At 43.3% G+C, this 22,472-nt stretch overlaps 1 protein-coding gene across 4 annotated transcripts in view; it reads left to right on the top strand.

The window, feature by feature from the left end:
- SPTLC3 (serine palmitoyltransferase long chain base subunit 3) overlaps positions 1–22,472 on the top strand; it is a 173,485-nt gene that overhangs the window by 112,961 nt on the left and 38,052 nt on the right. For all 4 annotated transcript variants that reach the window (XM_028828183.2, XM_028828181.2, XM_077951199.1 and 1 more), the window contains 2 exons: positions 5,940–6,159; positions 15,361–15,487. In XM_028828183.2, the coding sequence (XP_028684016.1) occupies positions 5,940–6,159; positions 15,361–15,487 (347 nt within the window). The remainder of the gene's footprint in view (positions 1–5,939; positions 6,160–15,360; positions 15,488–22,472) is intronic.

The following is a 22,472-nucleotide window of genomic DNA, read 5'->3' as shown; positions in this document are numbered from 1 at the left end:
CCTGCGTCCCACCACTTCAGAAGGACAAGGGAGCCAGGTGTGGACTTCCAGCTCCAAGCCAGAGTGGCACCAAACCACAATTTTCATTGCACTAGCAATAGTGACTGCTCAGTTACCTATTGCCATGTAACAAACCATCCAAAGCATAATGGTTTACACAGCAATGATTTATTATTTCCCATGCTACCGTGGGTTGTGTGGACCAACTGGACAGTTCTTCTACTCCACATGGCATTGGGTGGAGGCCATTTCATTCAGTTGACAGTTTGTCTGGGGCTGGAACATCCAAAATGACCCCACTTGCACATCTGGCCCTCGGTACTGGCCCTCGCCTGGAGTGCCATGCTCTCTTCCACATGGCTTTCTCTATAGATAGTCTCTTCTCATTCTGTAGTCTAGCCAGAACTCCCTTACAACGTGGTGCTGGCTTCCAACAGAGCAAAAGTGAAGGCTGCCAGCCCTGGGACATTATCCCTTCTGCCCTGACCCATTGGCCCAAGCACATCATGAGGCCAGCCCAGATTCAAAAGAAGGTGAAATAGACCCTACCCCCGATGGAGGATCCACTTGTATGTACAAGGATGGGAAGCTTTGCAGGCAGCCATCTTCGGAAGCCACCTACCACAGTGGTTCAGTCAACCTGGTGACGACACAGAGTGAAGTCCCCACTTTCCATGAAATTTCCTTCACAAGGACGTTCTTTTCATTTCACCCGCACAAGAATGTTGGCTTTAAATGAGACCAAGACCTAAAAGGCCACATTCACAGATAGGAAACAGGGCATCTCTTTGACAAGCCTCAATAGCTCTTGGGGGCTTCAATTTCCTTATCTGTAAAATAAAGGTAGCCTAGAGTTCAGTTCTACAGCCTTAAACCTCAAAGGAAAAGCCTTTACACAGGTGTTCTAATTTGCAACTCTCACCAGATAAGGCCAGATGCAGTGGCTCATGCCTGTAATCCTATCACTTTGGGAGACAAAGTCAGGTGGATCACTTGAGGTCAGGAGTTCGAGACCAGCCTAGCCAACATGGTGAAACCCTACCTCTACCAAAAATACAAAAATTAGCCAGGTGTGGTGGTGCACTCCCATAATCCCAGGTACTCAGGAGGCTAAGGCACAAGAATCACTTTAACCTGGGAGGCGGAGTTTGTAGTGAGCCAAGATCATGCCACTGCACTCCAGCCTGGGAGACAGAGACAGACTCTGTCTCAAAAAAAAAAAAAAAAAAAAAAAAAAAAAAAAAAAAAAACATTATTTCCCATAGTATTTTCCAAAGGAGGGTTAGGAATGTGAAGTCAATAGTTCACAAATGCGGCCGGGCGCGGTGGCTCAAGCCTGTAATCCCAGCACTTTGGGAGGCCGAGGCGGGTGGATCACGAGGTCAGGAGATCGAGACTATCCTGGCTAACATGGTGAAACCCCGTCTCTACTAAAAATACAAAAAACTAGCCGGGCGTGGTGGCGGGCACCTGTAGTCTCAGCTACTTGGGAGGCTGAGGCGGGAGAATGGCGTGAACCCGGGAGGCGGAGCTTGCAGTGAGCTGAGATCACGCCACTGCACTCCAGCCTGGGAGACACAGCGAGACTCCGTCTCAAAAAAAAAAAAAAAAAAAAAATAGTTCACAAATGCACTCCTACCCTTCAGAGGTATATTAGGAATGCATATCTTGTTGATACCTACACAAAGACTCCTTTGAATTTTAACTCCCAGATTTTTTCTCTTGCTTGTGGTCTGCCACCATGGCTAAAGAACCCCCACATACATCACCACAGAGCCCACACACATCAATTTTTTCATAACCCTCAAAGAGAGCAATCAGCCAAATCAGAAATTTTCAGGGAGATATCGAGATAGAAAAGGCTAGATACCCAGTCTGAGAAGTCATCAAACTAATAATAATAATGTCATCATTCATAGGTATTATTATTCTTATGTAGAATATAGAGGAGTCAGGATTTGGAGGCAGGCCTGGGACCTAGGTTCAAATCCTGGCATCACCACCTACATCTGCGTGGCCTCCATAGGGTACTTCGGTAATGATAAGTATTGAATGAGGTCATATAAGCTAGTGTTGGCAGAGGCCCAGCCCATAGAGAGCAAGAGTGGCTGTCTTCATCGTCACATTGATTTTCAGTCTAAGAAGCTGCAACTCAGAAAACAATAAGTCATCTATGTTGCAAGGTTATTTGCTCTTCATCCATCCAGAAAGTGGACGTTAGAGAAAGAAACTCACATCGACCATGTGTCTACTCCTTGCTAACATTTCCCATGTGCAACCTTGAGTAAGCCTCCAAGAAGTTACTGAAACTATGAAGAAATTGAGGCTCAGAGGTTTAGATAACTTGCCCCAGGACAAAAACTGAGATGAGGCAGAGCTGGGATTAAAACCAGGTGGCCCTAGTAAGACTAAGATTCAATGTAAATAGAAGAGTCAGCCCATGTGTCCACATCCAATGAAGTAAACACGGAAAATGCAAGATCACCCATTTGACCTTTACCATTAACCTATCTAGGCCTCAATTTCTTCATCTGTAACACACGAGCATTGAAACTTGAAATCCAAAGTTTCATGAATGCATGACTTTGGGTTTAAAACTAAAACAGTATTATTTCAGTGTTCTGAGCTGTATGTTTTCATTAAGTATCGTTTTAAAATCTCATTTTCTAATTTCATGTCTCTGAGAAGTCTAGATCTCTTATCAACTCACAGTGGTAGAGAATATCAAAATTATTCAAACATATCCTTAAGATGTGGTGTCCCAAATAACCTGGGACATAAGCTAGCATAGCTGGAGCACTAACCTGGGACATAAACTAGCATAGCTGGAGCACTAACCTGGGACATAAGCTAGCATAGCTGGAGCACTAACCTAGGAGGACATAAGCTAGCATAGCTGGAGCACTAACTTTCAAAATAAAATTAATCAAGGAATAATAGTCAGCTCTTCCAAAACAAATACATATATAAACATAGGCACATATGCTGTAACCTCAGAATACCATTTACTCTAAGAGTGTAATCTATTCTCCTACGCTCAAAACAATGTAAATTTAAGGATTGAGAACTTCAGTGGTAAATTCTCACCTGTATCTCTATGATTTAAACAAAGAAAAGAACAAGAAAACATTCGTAACTTTATTTTTCATTGATCTTAACTTTCTTTTTCTCTCTTTCCACCTTGCTTTCTTGTTTTGAGTTATACTTTGGGCCCACCAAGGAGATTTTTCCACCGTGTGAGTTAGCTAGCCAGTGGTTTAATTCTCCCTCTGCCAGTGGATAATATGGTTTATATGTGGAGGGAAAAGTGGTGAGAGGGAGATTTCAAAAAGAAGGCTTGTCACTTAGCTAATACATTATGTAATACAAAAGATATAAAGGAATTATTCACTGGCTTGCTGGTTTAAGAATAATTCAAGTCCCTGAACAGAGCTTCAAATTAACTTATGGAATTATCTTTACCTACAGTTGTGTTTTAGTTGTTTTTCTTCTATTGAAGTCAAAAGAAAAACACAACCTTCCATTCAGGAAGAAAGAATAAAACACTGTTCTTGTTTTCTGTATCATTTTTGGCACTGTTTTTTGACAGCAATTCATGGGAATAACATAGATAGCCTTTTTATGCATACACTAGACTCCGTATCCCACTATGGGAAAAGGCTCAATTCAAATTTGATCACATTGTGAAAATGAAAACTTAGTGTGGGTGAATATAACTCTATAAAAGCTGAGTTCTCCCTAGGACTCTATGTGTGCCCTGCATTAACTCCAGAAGTCAGCAGTATTGTAGAGTCATTAATCTTAGAGGAAGAAATATAAACCAGGTGGGCAGGCTCCTAACATCAACTAGACCAGCCCCATGGAAGGATGGTTAATTAGCTGCCTGCAGTGTCTGCAAACACTGTGGAACATTAACTTTGGCTCCTGTCAAATTCAGTTCCAGAACAAAGAATGGCTATTTGTGGCATGTCAGGTTTTTTGGCATATTTGTGTTACCAACTTACAACATTTTAAAGAGAAGAAAATTCTAGATTTCTGAGGACCTGCGGCCATTTATTATGTATGACATCCAGCATGACACGCACATGCCTCACTCGTATAAGATTCAACACAGAACATTGTCAAGGGCTCCCAGTTTCCCAAGTTAGGACTCGTTACAACCATTTCCTCCTAAGTTCCTCCTCCTAAGCACCATAACGATTCACTAAATGCCCATCATGGATCAGGTAGTTTACAAGCATGATTTCAAGTGATTGTTATAAAGACCACGTGAAGAGGGGCCCATCATCCTGTTTGTATTACATATGAGGAAACTGAGGCAGAGAACATCATGCAAGTTGCCCAAGTTCAAAGTTAGTACACTTAGGCAGCCAGATGGCCAGACTGTCTTCTCCTCAGTGGAAACAATTTTAACAAGCAATTAATTTAAGAACATGTTGGAATTAACTCACAAACTTACACAAGAAAAGACAACTCTATTTGGCCTTTATTTCATTAAAATCTGAACTCGGCCATCCAAAACTATCTCGTGGAACACACAAATGCTGCACCCAATGATCATGATACCTCTGCAAACCAACACCCGTTGGTCTGGGTAACTGTACACAGCCAACTGGACTGTTTTGACTGAATCGACCTAACACTTAAGCTTATTTTTTAATACATTAAATTTAATCTAATAAATAATTAGGGGGAAAAGGAGAAGTTCAACTCTGTTTGATTCAATGAATTAGCTCTTGAACTAACCTAAAGGGTTGTTTGAATTGTTTGACAAGTTCCTTTGTGTGGTGAGTATGTCTGTGTGTTTTCGTACAACTCGCCTGTCAACGCAGTCAAAACTGTGTGCAACATAGACAAAGCTTGCAAAGTGTTCTGAGAACTGATTTGTGTCAGATTTTTTTAATCCATTGAGTCCCAGAGGTGCCATGTAAATATAAATTTTAATTTTACTTATTCATAGATTTCATTTTTTTCCCTTTGTGCCAGAGGATGTAACAAAGCTTCCCAGGAGGGTGTTTGTTAATGCAGAGCATTTCTCTCTCTGCCCTAGCATGGAAGGTTCTATCATGTATCTTCCCCAGATCACAGGACTTGAAGTGCTTTTGCAGCTTACAATATCATGAAAAATAAAGCACTTCGGGCTAAAACAAAAGAGCTCATCTACAGCAGTGGCCCCTATGTGTGGTCCCCAACCATTGGTGGTAGCATCTCCTGGGAGCTTGGCAAAAATGCACGTTCTCAGCCCACCCAATACCGACTGAATCAGAAACTCTGGGGTGGGAGTTTAGCAATCTGTGTTTTAACAAACGCTTCAGAGGATTCTGATGCTCACTCAACTTTCTGTTCCTCTACCCTAAAGGAACAGAAAGAGGAGACACCTCAGTCTTTGACTTGCAGTGGGTATTGAACAAGAGGTCTTAAAGACTTCCTACTGTACTTTAATTAACACTATGATGTCTTAAATAAAGTTCTGTGTCTTTTTAATTCCCTCTTTTAATCTATGGCAATTCAAGCACTGAATTTAAGTCAAACAGACCTGGCCAAACAGACAATGCCAGGCAGAAAAAGGGAATGACTATAGAGTAATTTAATCTATTCTAGCAGAATAACTGGAATCCAAAATGGTCAGTCTAGTTACACTAGTTGGCTTTACAAATAAATTGGATCAATAATGCAGTGAGCTGATTGTTTGCTTGGGAATTAGCTGAAACCAAAAGCACTTAAATCCATTGAATGTAAATTATTTTATCCAAGTAGCATAGAAATGCCCAACCAGCCTTACAAGACTGAGAGGGTTGTCTCAGACAAATAAAACATGCCTTCAGAACAAAGGAATGGCATGTGTCAGGGAAGACTGCCTAGGATGTACTGATGGGGAAGCTGACGGAGCTTCCCAGGAGGGTATTTGTTAGTTATGAGCATTTCTCCTTCTGTCCTAGCATGGAAGGTTCCATCGTGCATCTGCCCCAGATCATAGCTCTAAAGAAGAAATACAAGGCTTACCTCTACATAGATGAAGCTCACAGTATTGGGGCCGTGGGCCCAACTGGCCGAGGTGTTACGGAATTCTTTGGACTAGACCCTCACGAAGTTGATGTGCTCATGGGCACATTCACCAAAAGCTTTGGAGCTGCAGGAGGTTACATAGCTGGAAGGAAGGTAAGAGAGGGACCCCTTGTGTCTGTTTAAAACCTGAGCACCCTGGGGGTGCCGTGTGTAGGGCTTCTCTGAATTTCATGAAAACTTCAATTCAGTTCACCACACCTCAGCTGATCACTCCAGCCTGTCTACAATGGGTTCACAGCCAGATAAGGCCCAGAATGTCGAGGAGCTCTCCCTCGAATAGTGAAGAGGAGGATGTGATGAGTGATCACATTATAATGAAATGGCAACACTGGCCATGTACACAAGGTGCAAAGTACCAGGGGGAGGAATAATTAACTTTGTTAAGTAGTATTTAGGACATGGTTTAGATTGAATGTCCACCTTATAGACAGATAATGGGGGGCCGTATTTAACACAGAGAGAGAATAATGTATACCAAGCCACAGAAGTGATAAGGGATGTTCTGAAAACTATAAGCAGTTTGGGGTTTGTGGCATTAAAAAACACAAGGAAGGTAATAGCAACAGTAGGCAAATGTTAGTTATTAGGGAGGCTGACCCTGTGTTACGAGTTGTGGGTTTTAAGAGTTGTAATCAAAACGGTGGCAGGAATGTACTTTTAAGAAATTTTCTCTGCAAAAAAAAATTCTTTCCATAATGTTGCATAAACCATAGGTCAAATCCTGCCTTTCTCCAGTATCTTATCAATATGCCTTAAAAATTCTTATCTGCTGGGATTAGATTGTTAAGTGAATGTTGGCCCTGTCAAGGATCTTGAGTCCACTTGGTCAATATCACCAAGAGGTTTGTGAAAATAAAACAATAAATACTTGAGAGAAATTTAAAAGGAGGGAAAGGAAAGGGACAAAGAAAGTCCAATATTCAAACCTGGGGTTGAGAGATAAAGGAGCCAGTTATCCGACCAATGAGAGGACAGCCTCGTCCAAATTCTGACACCTATCTCAGACAAACCTACACCTGTCCCAAAGAGCGTGACAGTGATGTTGGCTCAGCTTAGGATGGCACACCAGGCCCAAAACCAGTGCATGCAAGTGGTATCAACAAAAATCCCCACTTCCTTACCTATTGTGATGAACAGGAATTTCTGGTAAACCAGTTAGACAAACCAAGAAGTGCAGCAGAAAACAGTCCTCTCATTGAAAGCTCATGATTTAAAACAACAGATTTAATTCTGGCCACTGGCTCTGCCATGAAATGCACAGATGCTTAAAATGTTCAGAGTTGTAAGTGGTTTTTACCCTTCAATAAACACTGCTTTCTTTCGGGTTCAAAGCATTGTTTTTCATCCCCTCTCCACTTGCCTGTGGGAATTAGCCAGGTAATGCTAAAACCATTGGGAATGCCCAGGATCTTACAAAATTCAGCTAAATCTGGTGAAAGGTTAAATGTTCCCTTCCTAGACTGCCGAAGCAGTAGGATCAGAGGGTCTCAAATTTAGGAGCTCCCTGATCCCGGCTACATTGCCTTGTGAGCTCGTGGTTTTGTGATTACTTTAGCAGCAGTTCTGAACTTCAAAATTTTTAACCAAGCGTAACTCTGTTTCCTGAACCAAAGGCACCTGAATAAACTGAAGCAAGCCAATCCTTGAAATGTTGTCAAATTTGGTGCATGTCACATTTTTCCTCCTAGAGTGCCTTCATTTGATACCCACTTTAAACAAAGGCTCGTGACTAGCAGAAGTAAAGACCAGTTCACCATGATTCTCTCTCATGCTCTCCATTCTTTTTTTTTTTTTTTTTTTTTTTTTTTTTTGAGACGGAGTCTCACGCTGTTGCCCAGGCTGGAGTGCAGTGGCGCGATCTCGGCTCACTGCAAGCTCCGCCTCCCGGGTTCCCGCCATTCTCCTGCCTCAGCCTCCTGAGTAGCTGGGACTACAGGCGCCCGCCACCGCGCCCGGCTAATTTTTTTTTTGTATTTTTAGTAGAGACGGGGTTTCACTGTGGTCTCGATCTCCTGACCTTGTGATCCGCCCGCCTCGGCCTCCCAAAGTGCTGGGATTACAGGCTTGAGCCACCGCGCCCGGCCCATGCTCTCCATTCTGACATTAGCAAGAGTATCTTTAAGGTGTAGATGTTCCTGTGTACACAATTTCTACTCATTTGGCGTAGATACCGAGCAATTGTGAAAATTACCATTATTTACATTAATCCGGATGCAGAAAAAGTATGTACATCTGTTCCTTTTCTTACCTTTTAAAATGCTCGTTTTGTGCATATTTACATCCAGAGGGTCGCATCGTTCATTCCCTTTCCTCTCCCTCCTTTTTCCTCCCCACCTTTCTCTGTCTTCTCTTCCCCTCATGTTGCACTGCAGTGTCTAAATTTACCACTAGATGGCAGCAAGAATTAGAGGTGTTTGGCAGAGACCCGTTAGCCTCCCCTGAGATCTACCGCCCTAAAACAGCAAGATGCAAAACCTTGAAAACATAGGACTGTTTCCAAGACCTGGGCGGTGAGCAGGAGCGCACTTAAGAAAATGCATGTATCTCTGATGACTTAAAAATCAGCCAGATACACACCTATGGTTTTGATGAGACTGTGACAAACCTGGGTAAACAGGCTTCCTTTCGGCCTAATGAGCTCCTGATTTAATGGAACTTAGGTATCTGTTCCTTTGTACCTTTAATTCTTTTTAATTATGTTAATTTTTATTATGTATAATTTCAAGTCAAATTATATATTGTATTCCTATGAACTTTAGACAATTTTGTGAAGAATTTTTACTTTGAGTCTGTTTAAATTATGCTTTTTAACTGAAACAACATAGGATTGGGCAAATACTAAAGAAAAACTACTTCTACTAGTAGTTTGAAAAACTACTTCTACTAGTATGTTTAAATAATTAGAGTACAGTTTTCAAACTCTGATAACTGTACTGTAAGATAGATAGATAGACAGTTGATAGACGAATAATCTCCCAGATACTTTGCCATATATCTCAGTTTAGGGGATTATTGCAAAATAGCTAGGATTCTAAACCAATGTATACAAAAGCAACAAAATTGAACATAAAAAAGTTAAAGTACACACATTCAGACTTGCTGTTTTTCTGAAACTGTATATAATTTCAATTTCACTGTGCCCACAGGGTTCTCAGTAAACCCTGAAATTTGAAAATAATCAGTTAGCTCCAAAAATCTAGAAAAAAAGATTTAAAAATCTGGCTCTTAACTCTCTTTTTAAATGATGTTAATATTGGTGTAGAGGGGCTGCATTTCCAATAACAGTGTCTGGGAGGTTCTGGAAATCTTTATGGAATGGGTCAAGGTCAGAGCTTTATATATTAGCAACTAGATGAGTCATGTAATGAAATATACTTGAAAACAAGGAGGAAAAAATGGTTTAGCATGATGATACTACCAGAGAAAACAGAGGTTTTGTTTTGACCTCAGAGCCTTTTCCTCACAAAGTGTCCTACAAATTCCCCTCTGCTAATTGGAGGTTGCTGCCAGGCTGTGATCCCCTCTTTCCACTCAAGGAAACTGCTAACAGTCTGTCCAGAGCCAGCAGAGTTTTGCTGTTCTGCTCACTTTGAGTTTGGAGCCACTATAGATGCACAGTGAACAGCCTAACTTGGAGGAGTCTGTCCTTTCAAGACTTTCCTGATGAAATTCCAGATCACTACTTCTCTCCACCTGTCAGAGCTCCATGCCATGAATGGCTTCTTTGAAGGGAAGCCTAAGCTGATGAGACTAGGTTTCTCATTTTTATTCTTTTACATCTGTATTGATCCTGCTGCTGGGAAATGTGGTCAATGCCAAAGACCCCAAACTTTTCCCCAGACAAGGATCTTGAGTCCACTTATATGCTTGGCACTGAGCACTGGCTCCCACAGCCTCCACAGGCTGACCAGAGACTTGCAAATGAATGAAGCGATGGTAGCCCTTGTAACTGATAGGTTGCAGGGCTGGAATTCTGGAGAAAGGAACTGGGACAGGGCGGACAAATTTGGGGTGAGCATTAGTCCCAGAAGCCCGCATGCCAGCCAAAGCCGGGTCGCTCTAAAAAGCGAGCCCTGCCCTGCACGCTAGGCCCTGGCTGTATTTAACATCCCTTTGAAGTAAGCAGGGGTCATGGCGTGAGCTCTGAGATGTTTATTCTAAGAGTCTCCTGTCTGATTTCCTCCCAAAAAAAGCCACCCTTGCCCTTGAACTTCAGGCCCATGGGTAGAGAAAACAATCAGGGTTTTGAACTTCCAAATGGATGTGGAAACCTCAGTATGAGGAGACCTCTAGCCCACCTTGAAGAAGACACATCCCAGACTCACCTTGCAAAAGACCAAAGCCACCTCTTAACTCATGGCTCATAGCACCCATTGGGGAAACAAGAGGGGGAATTCGTAGCCAGGAATCAAGGCTCTCCCTGACCCTCTCCAGAAGTTACTCAAAGAGCTCCATTTTTTGAACCACACAAGCAAATAAACTTCCATCCAGAAACTCAGACCCTGAGAGAAAGCGAACTCAGTCCAAAAAAAATAAAATTTGGGGCAAGATAGTCTTAACATTAAAAGGAACCAGTGCTGCACCAATGAGGTATTCATTCAAACTAAGAAGGCTCATGACCTTGACTTTAAAAAATGTCTCAATCTGTGAATTAGGGTTGGAGACATTGGGAAGAGCCCTTTTCAAGATCAAAGGAAGTTTTGTTTTGTTTCCTTGTCTGATCTTTGTCAGTGATGACCCCCAAGCTAAGTTAGTAATACCCTATATGCTTTGAGGCCCCTGGCCATCTTTCCTCCATCTCTAAAACTCCTCTGTTTTCCATTAGACAGTCAGTATTTAGCAGGCCACTACTAGGTATCCACCACTATGGATTTTAAAAGAAGTGTAAAGCTCCATCCCTGGTCTCAAGGAAGTTTCAGTCCCTTTTGGAGAAACTAGAGAAATAGACATGAAACATTTTGAGGCCAATGTGACTCAATCTGCGGTTTAGTACCATATGGATGAGTAGATCAGGACGTCTCCCCACCCTCTCCAAAAAGAGGAACAGTCTCTGGGTTAGGGAAAGCACCGCAGAGTAAGGAGAGTGGAATTGGGGTCTGTGCTCTCCTGTACCCCCTCACACCACGCCAAGCTTACTCTTCTGGGGAGAAGTCTGGAGAAGTCAAGTGTGGTCTAAGGGTGGGGCTCTACAGTTAGCTTCTTTGGGTCCAAATCCTTGTTCTACCACCTTTTGGGAATAATTTGGGAATTCTCTGTGATTCAGTTGTTCTGTCTACAAAATGCCAATTAAAACAGTATCTACCTGAAAGAGTTATTGTGAAGTTTAAATGTATTAATGCATACAAAGTTCCTAAAATGGAACCTCAGGCCACTGGGGAATATCAGCTATGCTGTTAGCTTCTAGCCTTATCAGCTCTTCAGGGTCATTCAACCTGTCATCAAGCCTAGGTACTCCCTTATTGAAAATGTTTCTCTTTTCCTTTCTTTTCACTCCTGCTGCCACCCCTCCCCATAAGGATGCAGGAAGAGCTAGGCTGAAAATCCTTGGTTCGATGTATAGGTCTATCAATGTGTAGTCACACAACCTTAGAATGTAACCGTGTGCAAAACAAGAGAGTTGAAACAAGGACACTCCAAGAAGCTTTTATATTTTGGTCCCCTCCTCCCACGTCATGCTCGCAGTTCTAAGAATCTTTCAATTGGCTATTCATTAACAATAATTGGCCAGGCGCAGTGGCTCATGCCTATAATCACAACACTTTGGGAGGCCAAGGTGGGTGGATTACCAGAGGTCGGGAGTTCGAAACCAGCCTGGCCAACATGGTGAAACCCCGTCTCTACAAAAAATACAAAAATTAGCCGGGCGTAGTGGCACACGCCTGTAGTCCCAGATACTCTGGAGGCTGAAGCAGGAGAATTGCTTGAGCGAAGGAGACAGAAGTTGCAGTGAGCCAAGGTCATGCCACTGCACTCCAGCCTGGCCGACAGAGCAAGATTCTGTCAAAAAGAAAAAAAAAGTTACCAACTGCATCAGGCATTCACTGTTTCACTGTGTACCGGATGCTTTTCTAAGCATCTCATATATGTATTCACCCATTTCATCCTCATAAACTCCAAGACAGGTATTACTATGATCTCATTTTTCAGAGAAGCCAACTAAGGCACAGAGAGATTTAGTAACTGGCCCATAGTCACACAGCAGTAAGTGGCAAAGCCAGGATTTGAATCCAAGCTATTGGGCACCAGAGGCTGCGCTGTAACTCCTGGGTTATACTCCCTCCAAGGGGACAGCTCCTTAACCCCTTGTCTCAGAAGCACTGGCTTCTCCCTCTCTTCCCAATTGACATCTCCATTCTGTGCCCATAAGATGCCATCCTTATTCCTAATTTTAGGACAGACCCATGCCTTTTTGCTCCTCTGCATCTATTCAAATCTCCCCATCCCTCATGGCCAGATCACACCCTTGAAACACCTTGTTCCTGACAGAGGTCCACATGAGCCTCCATCATCCAATTCCCAGGACCCACCCACTGTCTCCTCGTTGACTTCCCCTGCATCCTGTAGGGAGATATTCGCTCCAACAGAGAAAGGCAATCCCTGCTGCTGCCCTCCAGGAGCACGGAACATGGCACTGTGAAGGACAGCCCTGACTGTAGCTACTCTGGCACATGACTGCTGTCATCTCTTTGAGGCACCTCAGATACTCCAAAGTGAACTTTCTGGATACCCTGTGGCTGATGAATTCAGTCAGGCCAGCATCATGCACATACTCTTCAGATATGGGGAAAACCCACCCAGCTTTTTTCATAAGGCTCACCAAATAAAAGAATCAGCAAAAAACTTAATTTCATTTATATAAATGGATAACGGATGCCAGGGACTAGCCCTATGGTCCTTTTCTATCCTCCCTCCCCTCCTGGACTCCCACACATGTCTAGGACGTAGAAAGTTACTGGTATATTCTTGCTGGAAGGAAAGGTGGAAGGAGGGAGGGGGAGAAGAAAAGAGGAAAGAAGGGAGGGAGGGAGGAAGGAAGGAAGGGAGGGAGGGAGGGAGGGAGGGAGAGAGGGAGGGAGGAAATACTTTGAAATACAGAGAAGAAAAGGATTTAAATAAAAAATTTGAAATGAAAAGAGAGAGGGAGAGAGACAGAGAATCAGAGTAGACGGGAAGGGGAAGGAAGGAAGCTAGAAGGAAAGGAAGAAACAAAAAACAAAAGGAATAGTTTGAAGTGAAGGAGAAGATGGAAAAGGGAAGTCATAGAAGAAGGATGGGTGGACGAGGAGATTCAGAATGAAAGACATATTGAAGAAGGCAGGAAGAACAGAACAGATTCCCTGGTTCCCCTCATGGACCAGGTAGAGTCATCACATCATTAATTTAACCTTCACCAACCACTGTAAGGCAGGCCACACACTGTTCTGAGGAAGAGAAACTGTGACTGTTGAAAATGCTTATAAGCAACAATGCCCATACATACCCAAGAGAGATGGAATAGTGATGGGCAGGGAACAGGCCCAGGCTCGGAGGTGGGAATGAATGTGACTAATAAAGGAGGGTGAGGAGGACATGAACCTACACCAAAGCAGAGGATCTCGATTCCCAAGAGCTCTTTCCAAATCACCTTCATGAGGAAGGAAGACATAGCGAAGACACTTGCCTAAGTGGGAGTCTAAGCTGTGCCATTATTCTAAAGAGAAGGCACCTGATCCTTTAAAGACCCCACTGCTAATGCAGAGGGCTGCCATCAGCCCATTAGCTTTTCTGAAAGACACTCTGAGGGTCCCAGGCCATGAGACACTGTAGGTGGGCTGATGGAGGGTCTCTGCAATCCAACTGAGCACCTGCAGGTGCCAGCTCTGAGGCCCTCACCACTGCGGCATTAGGTTACTGGAGCTTCTTAGGGCTTTCAGCAAGCTTACTTGGGACCTTACATTTGGCCTCAGGAATCAGGCATACAGGTGAAAACTGGCTCCTCCCACTGAAGACCAGAATTCTGTAACAGCTCAGCATTCCAAAGAGTGTTACACAAAATACACAAAATTCCAATAGTTATCTGCTGCCCAAGGCATAACCAGAGTTTATCTGGTCCTAACCTATATTCTGGTTTCATTTCCCACAAACCTGTACTCAAACTGTCCTTTGCTGTCCTCCAAACACGCTGCCTCCATTAGTTTTTGCTGTGTAACAAACCACCCCCAAATTTGGTGTCTAAAATCACCACCATTTATTTAGCTTCCAATTCTGTCCATCAACAATGTGGGCTGGGCTCAGCTGAGGAGTTCTTTTGGTCTCATCTGGACTTGCTTCTGTACAACAGTCCATTGCTGAGTGAGCAGGGCACTGCCTGGCCTGTGGTAGCTTCAGCTGGAGTGGTCCTTCTCTATTCCACATGGTTGTCATCCTCCAGCAAGCTAGCTCAGGCTTATTCACATAGCAGCTGGAGAGAGTTCTGAGAGGACAAAAGCACTCAAGGCATTTTGAGGCATAGACTCAGAACCACCACACCATCATCTCTGCCATATACTGCTGGACAAAGAAAGTCACAAGGCCAGCCCAGATTAATCCGCCTTTTGATGGAGGGAGCTGCAAAGTTGAATTGCAAAGATGCATGGTTACAGGCAGTGACAGAATTACAGCTATTTTTTGTAAACACTCTACTATACATGCCTTCTACTTTCTTGCTTGTGTTCCTATGTTCAGCTTCTCTCTTCTGCCACCCTCCCTCCACGTTTTCTTTTCCTCCTTAAGTATCTTCATTCTTCAAGGCTTAATCATATCTTCTCATTGGAACCTTCTCTATCTACTTCAGCTAGAAGGACCCTCTCTCCTCTGCATCTTGCAGCCCTGTTGTATGTCCTAGTTTGCATGGACTGTGACTTATTCTACCATGCTTGTTCATGGGCACAATCACATGTAATATTCTCAAGGGCAAGGACCACATCCTGTGTTCTTTGGGCACTGAACACAAAGTCAGTGCTCACACATAGTAGGTACTCAACAAATGCTTCAGAGATCATTTCTTCTTCACACATCTGGTTTTGCCTTAAAGTTCAACACCAAATTTGCAGCATCCTGCTTTGCTGTAGATTCTAGGTTTTTGAGGGAGAAACTATGAAGGAAATAGAAAAAAATGATTTGATGAAAACCATTGAGAGTTGGACCCCATTCCTCTTTTGAGTTGTGAGATCAAATGTCTTTTGCTATGAAGATGGGGATGGGACTAGATGTAATTCCCACCACCAGTGTTGAGATTTACTTGCCCTCTTTTTGGGTTTTCCCTCTTTATTTAAGGACCTTGTGGATTATTTACGGGTTCACTCGCATAGTGCCGTCTATGCTTCATCCATGAGCCCACCGATAGCAGAGCAAATCATCAGATCACTAAAACATCTCATGGGAATGGATGGGACCACACAAGGTAAGAGGATCTGCATAGAGCACAGCTCTTGCATCGCTCTGTCTCCCTTCTGCCTCATTAATTTTTCCACTTCTCAAATACACACCTTTATCTTATAGAACCCTATTTGTAAATCAAGCCATGTGATAAATGCACAAAAACTGCTGTTAGCACACCACACAAAAACCCTTCGTTAAAGCAAACTTTTTAATTTACCTCATTGTGAACAGCAAATTGAGATAATTTTGTGTGATCAATTATGTTGAAATGAAGCAAATATAGTGTGTGTGTGTGTGTTTGCGTGTGTGTGTGCGCGCACGCTTGCATGCACATGCTTGCCTGTGCTTGCTTGGGGCTGTCACTTGTGTTTCCCTAAGACCAAAGTAGCCAATTTAATATCCAATTTTTCATCCTTTTATTTTTTATAGCCAGAGGTTGGGCAATGGAAGTCCACCACTGGCCATTTGAGGATATATAGACAAAACACACACAATAACCTTCCAGCCATTTCTTTGCCAGTGGGAACAGAGCTAAACTGTGCTACTTTGCTCAACCCAAATTAATCCTTTTTGAAAAGTTGTTTCATAAAAACCTCTTGGAACTCTCCCTCCATTTTGCAGAGATGGTTTATAGAGATTCTACTGCATGTCACACACCAGAGGGGATACGGTGCTGAAGAAGGCAGTTCTTGCTGCCAGGCAAGCTGGTGAGCACATTTATGGAAGTAGCCAATTTATCCTGGCCACTGGACTGTACAATCCATGTGCCTCACCTCACTTCCCAGCTGTCCTGAAGTCTGACATTGTTTAATGCAACCCTCCAAGCCTGCTATTTCAATAGAAGTATGGGGTACTCCATGAGTTTTCGGTATTATTAAAGCAGCAGAATATTCACATACAAATTTTATCAGAAGCCTACTGTATAAAACAGATAAGAACAAGGCTGATCTAGTTAAAGTAGTGTCTTCACTTACCCCCATACTGATACCCCTTGGGGCCCTTCTACTGAGCCCTAGTGCTCCCAAGACACTTGTTTGAAAGACAGGACTTTTTTTCACTAAAGCAGGGTAAAGGCCTGCAGGAGGATATTTTTTCCTCCATATGAAATGCAGTGATTGGCTGATCTCTAGGATTCCTTCCAGGCTTGCCTTTTCAGTGTTATGACTCTGCATCTTATTGATTAGTCTTTGTGAAAAGAAAACGACAGTCCAGTCTAGGAAGCCCTTATGGTATGAGACCGAAGGTAGCTGCCTGGATCTGACTCCTGTGATACTATTCACTCGTGTGTGGCCTTAGACAAGTGACTTATCTATTCAACCCCGAGCAAGTGACTCAACTTCTCTGTACTTCAATTCATCCAGTTATAAAGTGAGAAAAAATGATATTTAGGAGCCAAGGTTTTTGTGAGAAGTAGATACATTAATCTGTATAAAATATTTAGCATTGTGTCTGGAGACAATTATTAGTAAGCATTATATAATTGCTTGCTACTGTTATTTGCTGTTGTTTCTGAGGTGATCAACAAGTATTTGAACCATTTCTCAGAGATGCTGTAGGAAGCATCATTATGACAGAAGTGAAGTAGGACTAGATATCCTCTAAGATAAGATCCTGGATTAGTCAGAATAAGGGAGGTTTTGCCACCATAATAAATAAACCCTGTAGATCTCAGTGGCTTCACAGAACCAAGGTATTTCTTGTTTGCATCACATCTAATACCAGTCAGTCAGCTCTCTACACAGTGCTTGTCCTTGAAGACAGTGACTCAGGCTGCTTTCACCTTAAGGGTTCGTCATCTCAACACATGGCCCCCATGGTTACCAAGGTAAAAAGAAAGGGAGGGTCAGCCTGGAGGTGATTCTTATCACCTTGTTTACAATCTATTGGCCAAAACTAGTCATATGGCCACACCCCAAAAAGAGGCCGGGGTAAATTAAGGGATACAGATTGGATAAACAGGTACCTTTTTTTGGTGGGGAGAGGTTCTTTTTTTGGGGGAGTTTTAAAAATTTGAGACAGAGTCTTGCTCTGTCGCCCAGGCTGAAGGGCAGTGACGTGATCTGGGCTCACTGCAACCTCCACCTCCCAGACTCAAGCAATTCTCCTGCCTTAGCCTCCTGAGTAGTTGGGACTACAGGCGCGCACCACCATGCCCAGCTAATTTTTTTTTTTTTTTTTTTTTTTTTTTTTTTGAGACAGAGTTCCACTCTTGTCACCCAGGCTAGAGTACAATGGTGTGATCTCAGCTCACTGCAACCTCCGCCTCCTGGGTTCAAGCAATTCTCCTGCCTCAGCCTCCTGAGTAGCTGGGATTACAGGTGCCCGCCACCACACCTGGCTATTTTTTGTATTTTTAGTAGACACGGAGTTTCGCCAGGTTGGTCTCAAACTCCCGATCTCAGGTGATCCACCCACCTTGGCCTCCCAAAATGCTGGGATTACAGGCATGAGCCACCACACCTGGCCAATTTTTGTATTTTTAGTTGAGATGGGGTTTCACCATGTTGGCCATGCTGGTCAGGAACTCCTGGCCTCAAGTGATCTGCCCACATCGGCCTCTCAAAGTGCTGGGATTACAGGTGTGAGCCACTATGCCTGTCCTAAACAGGTATCTTTTAACCTTTTAACATTGAAGCCATATAGAGCGGCATCTTTTCCTCCACAAGCTTTCCACTGTATGAAAAAACTGGCCTGGAACTACTGGCTTCCCATAAAGCCATATTAATTCTCTTCTTAAACTTCAAGTGTTTCTTAATGGAAAATCAATTATTTGAGTTTTAAGCAAAAATGCAAGTTAAGTGAATTGTCTCAGAATGACTAGAATTATTCTTTGGTCTTGTTTTAAAGACAAGTGACTAGGAAAAAGTTATTCTAGAAATTAGCTTGTGTCTCAACAAAAATTTTCACTCATTTCCGGGGTCCTTTGTTGTATATGTCATCCGAATCAGTTGCTTTACATGTACGCAACTTTACAATCATTTCCTTCCGTCCTCTGGATTGGCTTACCACTTCATCACAGACAGAACTTGCTCTGTTGATCTGATCACAGTGGAAGAAAGATTACATTAAAGACATGAGTAATCATCTGCCATCAATTTTTCTTCCCCTGAGGTAGGAGATATTTCCCTTGCTTCTCTCTCTTAGCCTTATACCTAAGTAATTCTTTGCTTATTTTTTTAACCTCCCATTTAAAGTTTCTCACTTTACTCCTCTTGTCATCTTAAGAGAAAAAAAAAAAAACAGAGAATGTCATGTGTACGGTCTGGTTTTTTTAGAGGCAAGATAGGAGAATGAGGGAGAAATATAGGACAGTTTATTTTCAAAGAAACAAACAAAGGAAAGTAGAAGAAAAAGAAAATTGACAGAATTATCAGCCAAGTTTCAGGTGGTTGTGGCTGACACATCTTTTGAAGCATTCAAAGGCACACAGTGAATGATCACACTGGCCTCATTTGCAACAGTGGCTTCTTTAAATCAAATGAGCAGGACAGGTTAGGGACATTGCACTAGCTCACCCCTTTCTGCAGAGATAGACTCACTCTCAGGGTAAAGTTGCCCAGAGCTCAAAGGATGCACTGTTTCATGCAAGAGCTGCTTTACAGGATCTGAGAAAGAGGAGCCGGGCTCTGAGCCTTCATCTTCAGCCCACTCCACTGCAACTGTGATTGGAGTCTTTCAAGGCTTTGTTTCGGGTTGAGTTTGGAGAGCAGTTGGCCAGATCTGTTCCTTGATGAATGTCTTCACTTTAATCTGCAATGCAAAGCCATACGCTTCAAAGAAAGGCAAGCTACAGGAATAAGGTCAGTGTTCCTTTGATGCCAAGGTTCAAAGATGAAATAGCAGTCCCAGTGAAATGACAATGTTTATGCACAAACAGCCACCTTCACTCTGCAGCCAGGCTGCTTGTGGAGTTAATGCACACAGGCTGAGGGGCTGCAGGCCGCGCATGCATTCCATATGCACTAAGACCCTTTTAATCTCCTGGCCTGTCACTCTGAGCAGTGCAGTGAGTCCAAAAGTGGAGGTTTGATTTCTCCATCCTAATGGATGTTGGGTGGTCTTCCAGCCAAGCCAATGTTGTAAGCCCCTTAAGGGCAAGAAATGTGTCTTGAATTATTTTGGTGTTCCTCTGAGTGTCAAACTCAGTGCTCAGCTTAATAAATATGTCATGACTCAACTTCCATCTTGCCAGCCTGCTCCATTTCAGGTCAATGTTTATGCTAAATAAGATCGTGAGGATGTTTATCTCATAGGACTGGGAGCTGGGAATTGGTTCCACACCAGTTGTGGCAGCAGAAGGGATCACTCAGTGATTGAGGTTACTTTTGGAAAGGTCTAGAAAGATCACAGCTCAGTCGTTTTCTTATCTAGACATAGCATACATAGCCACAAGAAGGTGAGCCCCAAACCACACTGACTCCCCTAAAGAAAGCATTGTCAAAAAATCATCTTATTATCATGTTTAAATCTTTGATGTACATTTTTCGAGAAATCACTCAACATTTTTTGAACTCCCAATCTTGATCTTACCTTACTACACCTTCTCTCCCCAACTCTGGCTAAACTTCCATTTCTCAGAGAAGACAGAGGTTGTATGATGTGGGCTAATTCACAGAGTGTGCCCTGCAGCGGTGCCTGGCCTGACATCTGCTCCGTGAATGGCAAGTCACTTTCCCTCTCTTGGCCTTAGTTCCTTCATTGCAAATTAAGGTTGTCAGAAGAATTAAGTGAAGTGATACAGATAAGGAACTTAGCATGATGCTTGATACACACTAAACATTCAATAAAGACATACTACTTTCAACACATCTCCTTTCTTCCCTTACTTCTGCAAATTTTCCAATAGCTTTACCCACCCCAGAGTTCTCCCTTTTTCCCCGAACTCACAGCTTCCTACTCTATCAGCAACTCCTGCACACTCTACTTAACATATATCCAGAATCAGGTCACTTCTCACACAGCCACCACTCTCTCCATCACCTCTCACTTGGATTCCTGGAGCAGCCTCCTGAATATTCTCCCCACTTCTGCCCTTGCCTTTTTATGGCCTGTTCTCCATGCAGAAGCCAAAATTATCTTTTGGAAAAAAGAGAAGAAAAACTAACTCATACCATGTCACTTCCCCACTGAGAACTTTCTATCATCTTTTCAGCTTACTCAGCAGAATCCAGACTGTGTTCTTTACAGCTTCTCAGGATGTGGTCCTCCATATGTCCTGTCACCCCTCCCCTCGCTCAGCCCACTGAAGGCAGCTGGCATCCTTGCTTTTCCTAAAACACAGTGAGCAGCCCACGCAGAAGGGTCTTTGCACTCGCTGGTCCCTCTAAAACTGCTCTTCTGACCTATCTGCATGGCCCACTCCCTCCCTGCCATCCACTTTCTGCTGAAAATCTGCCTTGTTAGGAAAGTGGCCCTATCCTAAATAGTAAATCCTCCTGTCCCTCTAATTCTCCTCACCTTGCTTTATTTTTTATTTATTTATTTATTTGAGATGGAGTCTCACTATGTCGCCCAGGCTGGAGTGCAGTGGTGCCATCTTGGCTCACTGCAACCTCCACCTCTTGGGCTCAAATGACTCCTGTGCCTCAGCCTGCTGAGTAGCTGGGACTACAGGCACCTGCTGCCACACCCAGCTAATTTTTGTATTTTTAGTAGAGACGAGGTTTCACCATGTTGACCAGGCTGGTCTTGAGCTCCCATCTTCAAGAAGTCCGCCCACCTCGGCTGCCCAAAGTAGTGGGATTACAGGCGTGAGGACCGCACCCAGACGCTTTAATCTTTATAGCATTTATGAATACCTGACAAATTGTATATGTATCTGCTTATTATCTGTTTGCTCTCACTAGAGGGTAAACTCCAGGAGAACAAGCACTTTGTCTTTTATTTATTACACTGAAAACAGCGTCTGGCAAGTACAGGTTTCCAAAAATATTTATTGAAAGAGTTCTTCTCACTATCCCTCTTATCTCAGCAAATAAACAGGTCTGATGTCTTTTACATCTCTGTGCTTGATTTTTTCCCTTTCCACCTTCTAAAGATACTAGCCCCTTTTCACAGACTAGGATTGTTGGTTTCTCTCATCCTAAAAAGACTTCCCTTGCCCCTTCTTTTTCCAGCAGCCACTGAGCCTCATCCCATCCATTGCAGCAGATCTCAAAAGAGTGAGCTATTCTGCTGGCTTCCCCTCTACCCTTCTCATGCAGTTTCCAGCCCCTGCAGCCTGTCGCCCACCTGTCCTCTGCCTCCTTGCTCCATGGATCCTGCTCCCTCTAAAGTCACTCCTGTAGACACACTCTCCTGCTTCTTCGCCAGATTAAACTTGATCTCTCTGTATCATTCTCTCTCTTTGAAAACAGTCTTCAAAGACTGTCTTAGTCGTAGAGACGCTCTTCTCTTCTGGTTTTGCTCTTATTTTTCTATTTGTTCTTCCTCTCTTTCCCGCCAGGCCTCTTTCCCTATCAGTAAGTGTTTGCCCTAATCCTGCGCTCTGTTCTCTTTATAGTTCCCGCTGCACAAGTACCCTCAGCTGTTTCCTTTCCAAAACAGCTTGTGGACCCTCTACCCCTAGAAACTTCTGCTTGAAATGCTTGCTGCATTCTAACAAGCCCCAAGTGCTGCTGCTGGTCCAGGGACCAGCCTTTGAGAAACACTGCTGCATAACGACCCTGTAGTCACTCTTTCCCTCCCATCAGACACTAATGGCTTGTGGATTTCTTGTAGATAGAAACCATTAAATCTCCATATCAGGTGGGGCTCGGTGGCTCACACCTGTAATCCCAGCACCTTGGGAGGCTGTGGTGGGCAGATCACTTGAGGTCAGGAGTTCGAGACCAGCCTGGTCAACAGGGCAAAACCCTGTCTCTACTAAAAATACAAAACTTAGCTGGGCATGGTGGCGCAAACCTGTAATCCCAGCTACTATGGATACTGAGGCAAGAGAATCGCTTGAGCCCAGGGGGCGGAGGCTACAATAAGCTGAGATAAGGGGTAGCACCAAAGCTGAGAGG

This window comes from Macaca mulatta, chromosome 10, assembly GCF_049350105.2.
Source record: "Macaca mulatta isolate MMU2019108-1 chromosome 10, T2T-MMU8v2.0, whole genome shotgun sequence".
In the NCBI taxonomy this organism is placed as follows: Eukaryota; Metazoa; Chordata; class Mammalia; order Primates; family Cercopithecidae; genus Macaca; species Macaca mulatta.
Note: the sequence above shows the minus strand (reverse complement) of the source record. Positions and strands in the feature narration are given on the sequence as shown.